Source organism: Fusarium redolens (genome assembly GCF_020744475.1).
Source record: "Fusarium redolens strain MPI-CAGE-AT-0023 chromosome Unknown BKA55scaffold_18, whole genome shotgun sequence".
In the NCBI taxonomy this organism is placed as follows: domain Eukaryota; kingdom Fungi; phylum Ascomycota; class Sordariomycetes; order Hypocreales; family Nectriaceae; genus Fusarium; species Fusarium redolens.
In genome coordinates, this window is record NW_025763681.1 from 104239 (window position 1) to 117519 (window position 13281).

The 13281-nt window shown below is 49.9% G+C and overlaps 2 protein-coding genes across 2 annotated transcripts; one reads left to right on the top strand and one right to left on the bottom strand.

Annotated features, from left to right (window-relative positions):
• Positions 1-3840: 3840 nt before the first annotated feature.
• Positions 3841-4263, bottom strand: BKA55DRAFT_598007 (uncharacterized protein; the record flags this gene model as incomplete). Its single annotated transcript, XM_046196155.1, has 1 exon — positions 3841-4263. One exon carries the CDS (start codon positions 4261-4263, stop codon positions 3841-3843), a length of 423 nt encoding a protein of 140 aa, XP_046044095.1.
• A 1321-nt stretch (positions 4264-5584) lies between these two features.
• Positions 5585-7650, top strand: BKA55DRAFT_579948 (uncharacterized protein). Its single transcript, XM_046193927.1, has 5 exons — positions 5585-5781; positions 5855-6114; positions 6169-6220; positions 6281-6640; positions 6704-7650. The coding sequence occupies exons 1-5, from the start codon at positions 5600-5602 to the stop codon at positions 7551-7553; spliced, it is 1704 nt and encodes a 567-aa protein (XP_046044096.1). The 5' UTR covers positions 5585-5599; the 3' UTR covers positions 7554-7650.
• The last annotated feature ends 5631 nt before the right edge of the window (positions 7651-13281 follow it).

The following is a 13281-nucleotide window of genomic DNA, read 5'->3' on the forward strand; positions in this document are numbered from 1 at the left end:
AATTGGTAGTGTAGGTAGGCAGACAATGCCAAACATCTTTGGGGTACTTGGAGATAAGGTGTATATCGATGCCGAGCTTGTCAAAAAATTGAACTGCAACTGGATATTGTTTCGTATGAAACTGAAACCGGTTCATATGAAACTGAAACTATACTGACGCCCGGTTTCATGAAACTGAAACTCCCCCCAGTTTCAGTTTCATGGCGTGGCTATCCAGCACTGACTGCAGGCCGTAAGAGAAGGCGCCCAGCGCCACCCGAAGATCACCCTGGCCGAGTGTACTATCGTACAAGGCCGACTACTCTATCGAGACCGCATTTATATTCCAGACCACAACCCCCTGAAGGCTGCCCTGCTGAAAGCCAGTCACGAACACCCTATAGCAGGCCACCCAGGCCGCGCCCGCACTTATGACCTACTCTCCCGCGACTACTACTGGCCCGGAATGCTATCTTATGTAGAACGATGGGTTAAGAATTGTCACACCTGCCGAAGATCAAATCCCGCCCGAGATGCAAGACAAGGAGTCCTAAAGCCCCTGCCCGTGCCAGAGCGAGCTTGGCAGCACCTATCAATGGACTTTATAACCCACCTGCCACCTAGCGAAGGGAACGATGCTATCCTGATCATAGCCTGCCGACTCACGAAGATGAGACATATTATAGCCTGCAAGGGAACCTGTGATGCCGAAGATACCGCCCGATATTACCTAAAGGAAGTGTGGAAGCTACATGGCCTTCCACAGACTATAGTATCCGATCGAGGACCTCAGTTCGTGGCTGAATTCTGGAAGAAGCTTAACCAACAGCTATCCATCAACGCCCTGCTATCAACCGCATATCACCCCGAAACCGATGGACAGACCGAGCGGCTAAATGCTATACTAGAGCAGTACCTGAGAGCCTATGTGTCATACCTGCAAGACGACTGGAGCCGATGGCTCCCCCTGGCCGAGTTCGCAGCAAACTCATTAAAGTCTGAGACCACTAGGATATCCCCGTTCTTCGCGAACTATGGATTTAACCCCCGGATGGGCTTTGAGCCTACTATCACAGTCAGAGGAACCCCTGCCACGAGAGATGCGGAACAGTTCGCACAGACGATGAACGAGATACTAGAGTACTTACGCTCCGAGAGCATAGCCGCACAAGCCCGTTACGAAGACCAGGCGAACCGTCATAGAAGACCCGCCAGATGCTATCGAGAAGGCGACTATGTCTGGCTCGATGCCCGGAACATCAAGACCTTGAGGCCACAGAAGAAGCTAGACTGGAAGAACATCGGTCCCCTTAAGATCACAAAGGTTATCTCCCCATATGCCTACCGGTTAGATCTGCCTGCGAGCATGAAGATATACCCGGTGTTTCACACGAACCTGCTCAGACCCGCCGCCACCAACCCCTTGCCAGGCCAGAACCCAGACCCGCCGCCGCCTATCGAGGTCGAAGGAGTGGAAGAGTGGGAAGTGGAAGATATCCTCGATTCCCGTTGGGATCGCCGCGGCCGTGGAGGCCGCCCCAGACTGAAGTACATAGTGAAATGGGCAGGATACACCGACCCAACTGAAGTCCCTGCCGACTACGTGGATAACGCTGCTGAGGTCGTAGCCAACTTCCACAGGAGGTATCCCGATAAGCCGGGACCACAGAAAAGGGCCTGATGGATGAGACCACGGAGTGCCCATCTCGACAGAGCTCGATGCTAGAGAGGGGGGTACTGTCACAGCGCAAGACCAGACCAGGTTACCCTAGACCGATAGGCCAAGTGGATCTCAGTCACGTGGCGATACGTTATCGCAGAAGATCTTGACCGACCGCCAGATAGCTCCCGAACGTAGCTCCTCGAGCTACGTCTTGTCAATAGAGCCTGACCTGCCGGCAGTGCCTATCCGTAGCAATAGAACCTATCCGCCTAAAGCGTTCCCTGTTCACCTGTATTCCCGAGCCTGACCCGTGACAAGTGAGTCAGCTTAACCTATACCTTAAAAGCTACTTTTAAAAAGCCTATATAAAATTCAAGCTAAGCCTAAAATAGCTAGAATTAAGATATTATATATTTAACTATGTAAAAAAGCTTCTTACTAAATTAAAGAATTGTATTTAATTTATTATATAAGTAAAATAAAAAAAAGCTTATTTACACTACTTACACTGTGTAAATAAGCTTTTCTATATAAAATAAAATAGCTAAAAATTTAAAAAAAATATTTCTATAAATAAATAGCTACATATTATGTAAAAACAGTTTTTCTAGATTCTTAGCTATTTTATTTAAGGTAGCTAGGCACTATAGGGTAGGCTATTTTTAGCTGTACAGTGCGCTGACTCACTCGCTTGTCTGACTCACTCGCTTATCAACCACGTTACTTTATAGTTCTATTTTAATATATAATTTAATTTAAATTATCTACAAATAATTCCTAAAGTATAGATATAAGTAAAGTTCTAGTTACAGCTAATTAAATTCTTTTTAAGAACTTTAAGAGTTTCTATAATATCTTTATCAAGCTAGCTACTCAGGTTTATAGCCAGGCTAAGGCAATTAACTCTGTGAAATATTATATTTCAGCTCGGAACGCCTTCTTTAGAGCTGCAACTTATTATCAGTCAGCTGACTTCTACTTTTACGGGAACTGGACCGACCCAAGGATTGACGATATCTGGGCAAAACACCTTGATGCTTTTAACGCCGCCATTGCCCTGTTGCCCGTTCCTGGCAAGCGCATTGAATTGCCTTTTACTGACGGCAAGTTAAGAATTCCTGCCATTTTCTACGGCAGTGGCAAAAAGGAAGCGCGACCGACAATCATTCTAGGCAACGGCTACGATGGAGGCCAGGAAGAGATGCTCCACGTCATGGGCAAGGCTATTCTTGAACGCGGAATGAACGTCATCACGTATGAAGGACCTGGCCAACCAACCGTGAGGCGAAAGCAAAACTTGGGTTTTATTCATGAGTGGGAAAAAGTAGTAACACCCGTGGTTGACTATCTTCTGACCCGTCAGAAGTTGATCCAAAGAGCATTGGTCTTTTAGGGTATTCCTTTGGTGGCATGCTTGCGCCACGCGCCGCAGCTTTTGAACACCGACTTGCCCCAGTATTTGCCGTAGATGGTGTGTATGAATTCGCATCTGTGGTGTAAGATTGTCAAGAAGCGCCTTTCCGGAGACTGTTCGAATCTCACGATGCAACTACCCTGGACTCTATGACGAGACAGCTTCTGCAAAACCCATTAACTCCAGCATCAATGCGATGGGCTATCCAGCAAGGTCTCTAGGCTTTCAACGAGAAGAGCCCCTACACATAGCTCTTGAAATCGCAACAATATAACCTCACTGGACTTACCGACCGCATTCGAGCTCCTGTCTTTGTTGGTAGCGCAGAGGATGACATATTCTTTTCTGGGCAGGCCAAGCTCCTTGTTGACAGCCTTGGCTCTAAAGCTACCTTCAAGTCTTTTGGAAATTTTGACGGCGCAGGAGAGCATTGTCAAGCGGGAGCAAGCGTTTTTCTTAGTCAAACTGCCTTGAATTGGTTTGCGGAAATTGTGGGTTCGCATAAGGAATACTCACGACACTTTGAGGTTGAAAGGGAGCTCTAGAAGGTTATAAATATATTGGAATATCCACATCCAAGTATGAGATAGTTAAGGGTATAAGGATTTAGACCTGAGAATATACTTTCAAGTATAACTAAACAGTTCTATCAGAGTTCTCTGCGTCTGCTTCATAATCCCAGCTCCTTAACTAAAAGGTTTTCCGTCTGAATAATAAAAAGATAGACAAGCAGAAGAGTTCGACAGATGAAAACTTCCTATGAAGTCCTGTGTGGCAAGAGCCCTTAGGCGGTGAACGCACTCGCAGTGGCCTTGGCTGCAGCAGCAGAAGACACAGGCTCTTTCTCGATATCAGGATTTGGGGCCTCGCGCCAGTGGCAGGAAATCTCCTTCCAGGTCGTCTTCCAGCACGAATTGTATGCGCAGCCATAGGCACTTTCCGAGTCCTGGATCAGGCAGCGCTTGTTTTGCCCAGAGAACCTGAAGTGCGAACGCCTCTTGCCCCAGTCTACACAGAACTCGACCATGCCTGGCACCGAGGTACTTCGGCAGCCTTCGTTGGCATTGACTTTGTAGGCGCCATAGTCTGTGTAGAAGAAGGCGTCTGAGCTATCACAGCCCAGAGTACACTTGGTAAAGATCTCCATACGGTCAGCGGAGACATTCATGGCGAGCGCCATAATGACAGCGGCGATTTCAAAACGCATGTTGAGGGTGAGACTCGGGGTAAACAAATAAGTGGTTCTTTTTCACAAGAAGGGCGAAGGCAAGGCTGTAGTCTGCAATGGTTCAAGTTGCGAAGAAAGCAATGGCTGTGAGTGTAGTTTCGATATTTCAACGGCAGATCAAGCGACTTTTATACTTGAAAAGACCTGAAAGTTTATCCATTTTCTCATTTGCGCGACATCTCACACAGCTAGTGGGACTTTCTGGATTACTTCCTCAAAAGTTACGCTATTCGAGAAACGGCAGTATTATTCAAAAGGTCGTCTCCATAGACCTGTCTAGACTGATCTCGAGCATGACGCTCTTGCCAATACAAGCTGTATCAAACTACGAAATAATAACGTAAGCTCTGCATTTACTACTAATGGGTTGTTCCTTCGCGAGGTATTAACCACCTGCCGAAGAAAGTAAGTGTTGTCTCACATCATCCACCACCGGCAGTATGACCAACAGGGCTGTGTTAATTCCTGAACCTTGAAAGAAATGTCTATTTGCGAAAATGAACGCGATATCAAACTAATGTAGTATATATAATTGCTATTACTTTTCACCTGGTTAAATACAGATATAGGCAACGAAATCACTACCTCAGCATAAAAGGTAGCAGTAATATCCATTCTTTAAGTCCAGACTGATATCCATATCCCCCATCTAATAACTTACACTTAATAAGGTTATTACAACAGTATAAGCTTAATTAATCTCTGTATTCTTTACGTCTAAAAACTGCAAGGATACAGCGCAAAGATACAGCACTTGGCAACTAGTTAGTCAGCTGCTATATTACTGAAAAAAATTCTCAACCCCTTGTAGATACCGCTAAGGGTCACCCACCAGCTGCCAGTATTAGCCACATCGCGCACATTATCGTGACCCCTTCTTCTACTATATGAGAGTTGGTAGCATACCTTGGTTTCTTACCAGAAGAGCTATACGACACAAAATTCGAGCCTTACAATTCTCAACTCCTGGAGGCTCTTGACATATCTGCGTTGAGCTTATTCCAGCGGCGTTTGTTTTAACCCATTACACCTTAGTAAGCTGCATTGGTATGTAATAAGGGCTGTAGGGTAAGTAAAGTGTGAAGTAATGACAAGCCCTTGAAATTACGCTTAAATGAAATTATACAGAAGCAAGAGCCCCACAATATAATACTACATAAATAGAACCTGACAATAATTGGCTAACTAAATGACACTACTGGTTATTTGTCCCAACGAGGAATAGCTTGAATATTGTCACTATTATCCCATGTTAAATCTCACCTCCTGCCACCCCTCTCGCATTTCTTTTGTTTGTTTTCGCTAAGACTTCTGCATGTGGGCTACAAATTATCAATTTCTGCGTACCGCGTATTGTTCTGCGTATTGTAAGACAGCTATGAATGCCGTTGACGAGGCCAAGACGCCAAAGACGAGGCACTGCACTACGCGGAGTCGGAGTGGCTGCGTGGCGTGTCGCGAGAAGCATATCCGGTGTGATGAGAAACGCCCTTCGTGGTACGTCAGCTGTCAAATGGGTGATATATACGGCGGACTGGCCAGTGAGATGGTGTTTTCTAACTGTCAATAGCCTGAACTGTGCTAAGAAGAAGCTACCATGCCATTACATGCCAAAGATCCCACTGCGGGAACGTAGGACTAAAGCTCGTCCTGGACAGCAAATGGTCTGGTCTGTGACCCAGAGCCAGGCAGCCGCGGTTATTACTTCTCCAGATGAGACGTCCTTGATGACGTTGCTCTCTGACGTTATGAGACCCAGCGGAGTGTTTGATCCCTTCGACGCTTTGCCCATTAAGATGCCACTCAGATCAAAAGAGCTTCTGCACTACTGTTTGTTCGCTTACCCCAGTTCAGCCACAACCTATGACTAATTATTGCTCCCAGTCTTTCAAGCTGGGTACGGTTTCGGCCCCTTTCCCAGGAACCCAGACGATTGGTCAGCCCCTGCTCCAGATTTTGACATGGACGTATGAATATTAACAGTTGGACTGACTAGTCTTATCCCCATTACCCAGAACCCAGATCTTCTACAGAATACCTTGCTGGTTTCCGGAATCCATTATGCTCGGAACAAAGGCGATCTCGCTTTATTTGAGCCCACGTTTCTTTTCCATAAGATCCAATGCATACGACAGGTCAACCTTTGGCTTGGAAGCGGGCCAGACAAAAACCTGCAGACAAAGTGTGCGCGATACATTAGCACGCTTGCCATCACAGAGGCCTGTCTGGGAGACTTTGAAGCTGCTGAGTCTCACCTCAATGGCCTTGTGGTCTACCTTGACTCCAAACGACTGCAAACAGGCCAAGACGCGAGAGGTCAGGTGGAAGATGAGTTGACCAGTCGTTATTTAATTCTGTAATAATTTCCACATTTCCATAAAGACGATCATGTCTGCTGACTATCTACCTTTTCTTCTAGGGCCAAAAATGTTCTTCATAGCACGGCAAGTCGCGTCAGGGACTTGATTGCAAATTACTGTGTAGCTAGAGGTATTAAAGAGCCTTTGAAAGTTACAGAGTACGGCTTAATGAAGCACAAACCACATCTGCATGATACAAGCGGCACTATATCCTGCCTGAAAGCCACGAGGATGTTGCCATTCTTCTTCGGCTTCCTCCCCACTGAAAGAATGCCCAAGGATGTTGACATGCACATGACAGTCACAGTCCTGCGAGATCTAACGCGACGCGCTGATCCAAGACACACAAACAGGTCTGCATATACCAACTGGAAAGTTTGGCATAGCGGTGACACGCCGAGGCTTCTCTTCGCGTTGGTGGATTCCCACATAGAATCGTTTTCCGACAAGCTCCAGCTGCCGCCTCAAGGCCGACAAACCTTCATATCATCATGGTCCAGTTTCTGCGTGACCATGGGCATGTATCTTACCAATGTTGTCGAACTCTGGAACCATGGCCTACCAATTGAACGTCGATTGCGCTACTACACTATACGAGTCTTGGAAGACGATATTCGGAATGGTTACGAGACATTGGAACACATGGACCAGGAGACACGTTATACATGGTTCTGGAAAGCCTTCGTTGGATCGTTGACCGTGGCCCAGGCTCAATCGGCTGACTATGACGAGCGGCTTGATGGCATGTTCGACAAGTTTTCCAAGTACATCAAAGCGTTCACGCGGGTTGAAAAGATGTCATCGTGGGACGAAGCAAAAAAGATCTTGGTAACTGTGGTGTGGCCAATGGAGTGTACGCAGGACGAGATATGCACAAAGGTATGGGCCAGATTGCTTGCCAAGCACTGAGCTTACTACCTGGAGTGGAAGCATGTAATCTTTTTTATATTGGAGCGCTCAAAGTCTCTGTTGCTCAAGAAAGTCTTGTGAACAAGTCAAATAATACACTACGTTCGATAAAATTTACCCTGAGTTCGTGAACAAGCACATTCTTAATAAGCCCCTGTGACGACCAGCTATTTGCACTGATGTGAGCATAAGATTTGAGGATTCGTAAGTTAGCCGAAGCGATGCTCATCTCATGCTTGGCTACTCGCTTCTGATAAGGGAAATGATGCTAAGATAAGTTCGGATTAAGCGGTCACCTAGAAATCGAGTAAACCGTGCTTTCAAGGCAACATACTAATGACAATTCGTAGTGGCGCTCTCAATTGCGGTCAATATAGCGGTCGATTGCTGCGACTTTCAGAATAACACTCATTGCAATTCTCTGAAGAGCTGGCCAAACCCAACAACATTTTTCCAATGTAACCCAAAAACTCCATTGCTGTTTTCCCTATCGGTAACCGCCCAACTGACCTTTCGTAAGGTGTTGGACGTCGCACAAACGCCAAGAAGTAAGATCTGACCAAGGATACAAAAGCCCAGCTGAAATATTTATTCCGATCATCTTTAAATTAGCTTAACTTAGACAAATACACGAGAATGATGACAGATGGCTCCGCATTTATGCATAATATGAGATGCACAGCCTTTTCAGCTAATTAAAATTACAGTAGTGACGAGGATTATTCCGAGTGACTAACTGTAAATGAACTTATTTTTCAGACATCACAGCCCTACAAAAGTGGGTCGATATACTGGCAGGCTGTGTTCAACTCACCCTGTACCTACGCAGAGCTGCCTGTATACAATCTGTTGATCAATACAATTTATTACGCCCGGCGACCTTCCTTTGTCATCACACTTTCTTGGCATACAAGTGTTAAGAAAGTGGCCCTGTCTACACCTAAATCCTTAACAAGTGCACAACAAACATTCCAATCTGCGCTTTGCGCAGTCGCAAACCGCGGCGATGGCCTCGTCTACGACGATCCCGCCCGCTGCCTTGGATCCCTTCGATCTGGGGATCCACACTCCCGTCAACCTGAACCGGGGAGCCCGTGCAGCCCTCTTGCAGAACAGTCCGGCAGCCGTCAACGGCACCATTGGTGTTTCACCCGGTCCCAGGCGGATGGCTCAGACACCATCCTCACCACTCAACCCCGCCACCATCGCCGCAGTTACGGAAGGAGCTGAGCGTGCCAGTCCCGCATCCATTTTTGAACAACGACCGATCTCTATCGTTGAATCAGCCAACGATCTCGCGCGAGAATACGTGGAAGAGTACAACATCAAGCTGGGGGTTTTCCAGGCCTTTTGTGCCAAATTTGAAGAAGCGGCCCAGCAATTCGTCACCGGACCGCAACGACGTTTCGCTCAGCAATTTGCCGATGATTTCCTCGGCTTTTGGAAACGAGAGCTCTCCTGCTCCGGACCTGCGACCCCAAAGCCTACATACAGCAGCGTCGCTGCTGCCGCGCCTCCCACTGACCATGACCGTCTGACCCACAGACAACAACAACAACATGGACGCCGACAAACAGATCCACCTCATCGCCAAGGGCAACAGACGACTATCGCCCCACCCCGACAAGACCTCCGTGTCTTCATCCGTCTAGAAGCCGGAGCTCCGGCCAGGGCCCACAGTAGCTATGCCATCCGGACTCTGATCCGGGAAAAACTCGGCGCCGTCTCGGACAAAATTCGACAGGTGTTCCCGGTCAGATCGGGATGGGCCGTCCTGGCCGCCGACTCTGTCACACGCGACTTTCTGGTAGATAAACAAGCTGAGTGGGCCGCTGAACTGGGAGCTACAGCAGTAGAAACGAACAAGGAATGGTTCACCTATGTGGTCTCAGACGTTCCCGCAAGGCTGACTGACTTTTACGGTAATGAGGTGGATAGTGACAGCGTCGTTAGCGACGAGATAGAAGTCCAGACTGGGATCAAGCCCATTGATGTACGTACCGGAAGACAATTCTCGGATAACCCCTTGACCAAGGCCCTGCTCGTGTCCTTTCTGAAGCCCACAAAGAGATTCTGGTCTCTTTTCGGCAGCAGCGCAGCCAGGCTTGTTGACAAAACCGACCGACCCAGACAGTGTGAGACGTGCTGGGGCTACCACTTTGCCCGCAACTGTCACAGACAGCCAGTTTGCCGACGCTGTGGTGAGACTGGCCATCTTGTAGACGATTGCATCGCACGAGAACAGTGCATCAACTGCTTAGGCCCCCACCAGGCCAACTTCCGTAGGTGCCCAGCTCGGCCAAAGACAGTGCACGGCGTGCTCCGCCGACTCACTAAAGAGCAACGAAAGCATGTCCGGACCGTAGGTGCGGAGACATACCGACAACGACATCGAGAACGGCATCTGGAATCGCATCAGGAAACGCAGCAGGGCATGGCTGAGCGACGAAGCGTGGATGTCACATCACAAGAACAGCCTAACCATCGTGCTCCCAGCCCAGCTGTATCAGGAGCACCCTCGTGCATCATGGTGGCCACGACCCCTCATGCTGGCTATGAAGCAGAGGAAGAACCCGAACAGCCCAGACCAGGCTCACCGCGAAAGCGCCGAATCGTACTCATCACTCGTCCTCATGACCGGGAATAGATATTCTCAAACACGAAAGAACGACAGGAAGCCGCTCAAGATCTTCCAGGCCAACGTCGGCAAGATCCCTCCGGCCCACGACTGCGCCCTGGCGCTGGCCGACTCGGAACGATATGACATTGTGCTCTTGCAAGAGCCGTGGACGGCTCACACAGAGACCCGCTGTCTAACCAAGACTCACCCTGCATACGACACATTCACGCCGGTCGACATGTGGAATAGCAACGATACTCGGCCTAGAGTGATGACATATGTCCGGCGAGACCCCAGACTCCTTGCCGACCAAATTCGGCCCTTCCAGACCCGAGACATTCTCTGGCTCGCGATCAACGGCATGACCATAGTCAACTTCTATCGTCAGAACGACGAGAGGGACGCCCTAGACACGCTATTTCAATGGTCTGTCCCGGAACGTTGCCTCGTAGCTGGCGATTTCAATGCCAGACATCGTAGCTGGCAAACAGGCCAAACTACGAACCGGGGGCAAGAGATAGCAGGATGGGTGTCTGAGAATGACCTCAGCCTTCTCAACACTTTAGATATCCCAACAAACCCGTACGGCAACACAATCGATCTTGCCTTTACTAACCTACCACTTGCTGAAGCTATCGTCGAGGACCATCTCGCCACCAGCTCTGACCACTTCACGCTCAGCCTGACCTTCCCAGACGTCAGATCGACTCCGGTGCAGCCAGGCAAGATTCGAGTGACGACGGAAGACGAGCTTAAACGATTCGTCGAGATCGTAGAGCTTGGCGCTACAGGAATCCCCCTCACAGATTCGACCCCCGAGGAGCTGGACGAGCTTGCGTCTTCACTCGTGAGTCTACTAACATCAGCAGCAAAAGCGTCTGGGAGGCCCGCGCGGAAAGGCGGACGCCCGGCTCCCTGGTGGACGGAGGAGTGCGCCGACGCCGCGGCTGCTTTTCGAGCCATCAGAAGAAGCTACCCACTCGGCTTCAACCAGGACGTTCAGATCGCCAAAAGAGGCTTTCATCGTGTGGTCCGTCGGGCCAAGAGGCGCTATTGGCGTAACCTCATCGATGGCTTCTCCAGCAGTAGCGACGTTTTCAAAGCTGTCCGGTGGCTAAAGTCCCCAGGAGCCTTCCAGCCGCCACCTCTACAGGTCGATAACGTCGTGTACGAAAGCCAGATGGATAAAGCCAACGCACTCCGACAGGCCACGCTTGAACGAAGAACTGCGGAGGACGACATCGCAAACGCATGGACGCCAGTATTCCCACCTAGATCGATCCCATTCTCTCCCGAAATCTCTCTGGAGGAGGCGCAATATGCGACTTGTCACACAGGCAATACATCCCCAGGGTCAGACAACATCACAGTCAAACTTCTTGAAGCAGTATGGCATACCATCGGTACACACGTCCGGCGTCTCTTCGAAAGATGCCTTACCATAGGCCATCATCCAAAACCATTCAAGGAGGCGGAGGTGGTCATGATCGCGAAACCGGGACGGAGAGACCTTACCGAACCACGAGCATGGCGACCCATCTCACTGCTCTCCTGTCTTGGTAAGGGACTAGAACGACTGATCGCGCGCCGCCTAGCCTGGGCAGCCGTTCACTACAGCGTCCTTCATCCGCAGCAAGCTGGGGCGCTCCCCAAGAGGTCGGCAACAGACTTGGTAACTGCTCTGGTCCATGATATTGAAGAAGCGTTTGCACGCAAGAAGGTGGCGACTCTAGTCACAATGGACGTCCAAGGTGCTTTCGACACCGTCATGCGCAACAGGCTCGTCCTGCGTCTTCGTGAGCAAGGCTGGCCTAATCATCTGGCTCGCTGGGCCGGCTCCTTCATGGGCGGCCGGTCGGCGCGTGTCAGGTACCAAGACACAGTCACGCCCTCTTCTCCCCTTCAGTGCGGCCTCCCTCAGGGGTCGCCGGTATCGCCAATCCTCTTTCTGCTCTACACTGAGCCAATCTATCGATTAGGGAACCCTCAGGGTCGCTTCGGCTATGCAGACGACACGGCCATCCTGTCCATAGGCGACACAGTAGACGAGACTTCTGCCATGGCATCTAGTTCCATCGCCGAGATGGTGCGATGGGGCGCGGAGAATGGCGTGTCCTTCGACACGAAGAAGACCGAAGTCATGCATTTCTCCCGCAGCAAACTCAGGACTGCGCCGGCAGTGCGCCACGGCGATGTCGAGAAATACCCTGAACCAGCTCTACGCTGGCTTGGTATCTGGTTGGATAGCAGACTATCTTTTCGACTTCATGTCGAAAAGTGGGCGGCCAAAGCAAAGGCAGTGGCTTATCATTTGCGGGGGCTCACCAACACGGTACACGGCCCTCTACCGAGCGCCGTGCGAGGCGCCGTCAGAGCATGTGTCGAGCCAGTGCTGCTCCACGGCTCAGAGGCGTGGTACCCGGGCAAGACCAGGCCGCGGTGGACCCATCCTACGAAAGATCTACCATCGAGTAACCAGCATCTCGTGCAAATAATGACAAAAGCCATGAAACAGGCTATGAAGGCCATTCTTCCCGTCTGGAAGACGACACCCATCACCGTCCTCCACAGAGAAAGCGGGATACCACCAGTCGATCAATTGCTTGACGCGAGGCGACTTAGGTTCTCCGCACGACTCAAATCGCTGGATGAGGCTCATCCTCTGGCGATCCGAACGCGCCCGCCCCGACAGCCTACTTACCACGACCTCATCAAACGAAGATATCAAATACAGGCAGAGAGCAGCTTCAGGACGCGCCTTCGACGTGCAAACGAACTCTTTGCACCCTGCACGCGGCCGAAACTCGTCTATCGATGCTTCCATCAAGAACAGTTGCCCCCACTGCAGACAGCGTCTAAAGAGAAATCGGCTGACGCCTTTTCCCGCTGGGTCGAGTCTCTCGACCCGCTCACCTTGGTCGTATACTCGGATGGCTCTCTTTCCTCAGAAGGGGCTGCCAGCTATGGCTTCACCATCCATCAGAACAATATCCCCATCTTTGACGGATCAGGTCGCCTCGGACCTGCTGAGGTTTTCGATGCTGAAGCTACCGGGGCTTTAGAGGGCCTGAAGGCTGCTCTAAACCTGCGAGAATTAGCAACACAGAA

Coding starts and splice junctions, on each gene's coding strand:
- BKA55DRAFT_579948 (XM_046193927.1), top strand. CDS start 5,600: ATGTGGGCTACAAATTATCAATTTCTGCGTACCGCGTATTGTTCTGCG. Junction 5,782..5,854: donor GATGAGAAACGCCCTTCGTG/GTACGTCAGCTG, acceptor AACTGTCAATAG/CCTGAACTGTGCTAAGAAGA. Junction 6,641..6,703: donor ACCAGTCGTTATTTAATTCT/GTAATAATTTCC, acceptor CTTTTCTTCTAG/GGCCAAAAATGTTCTTCATA.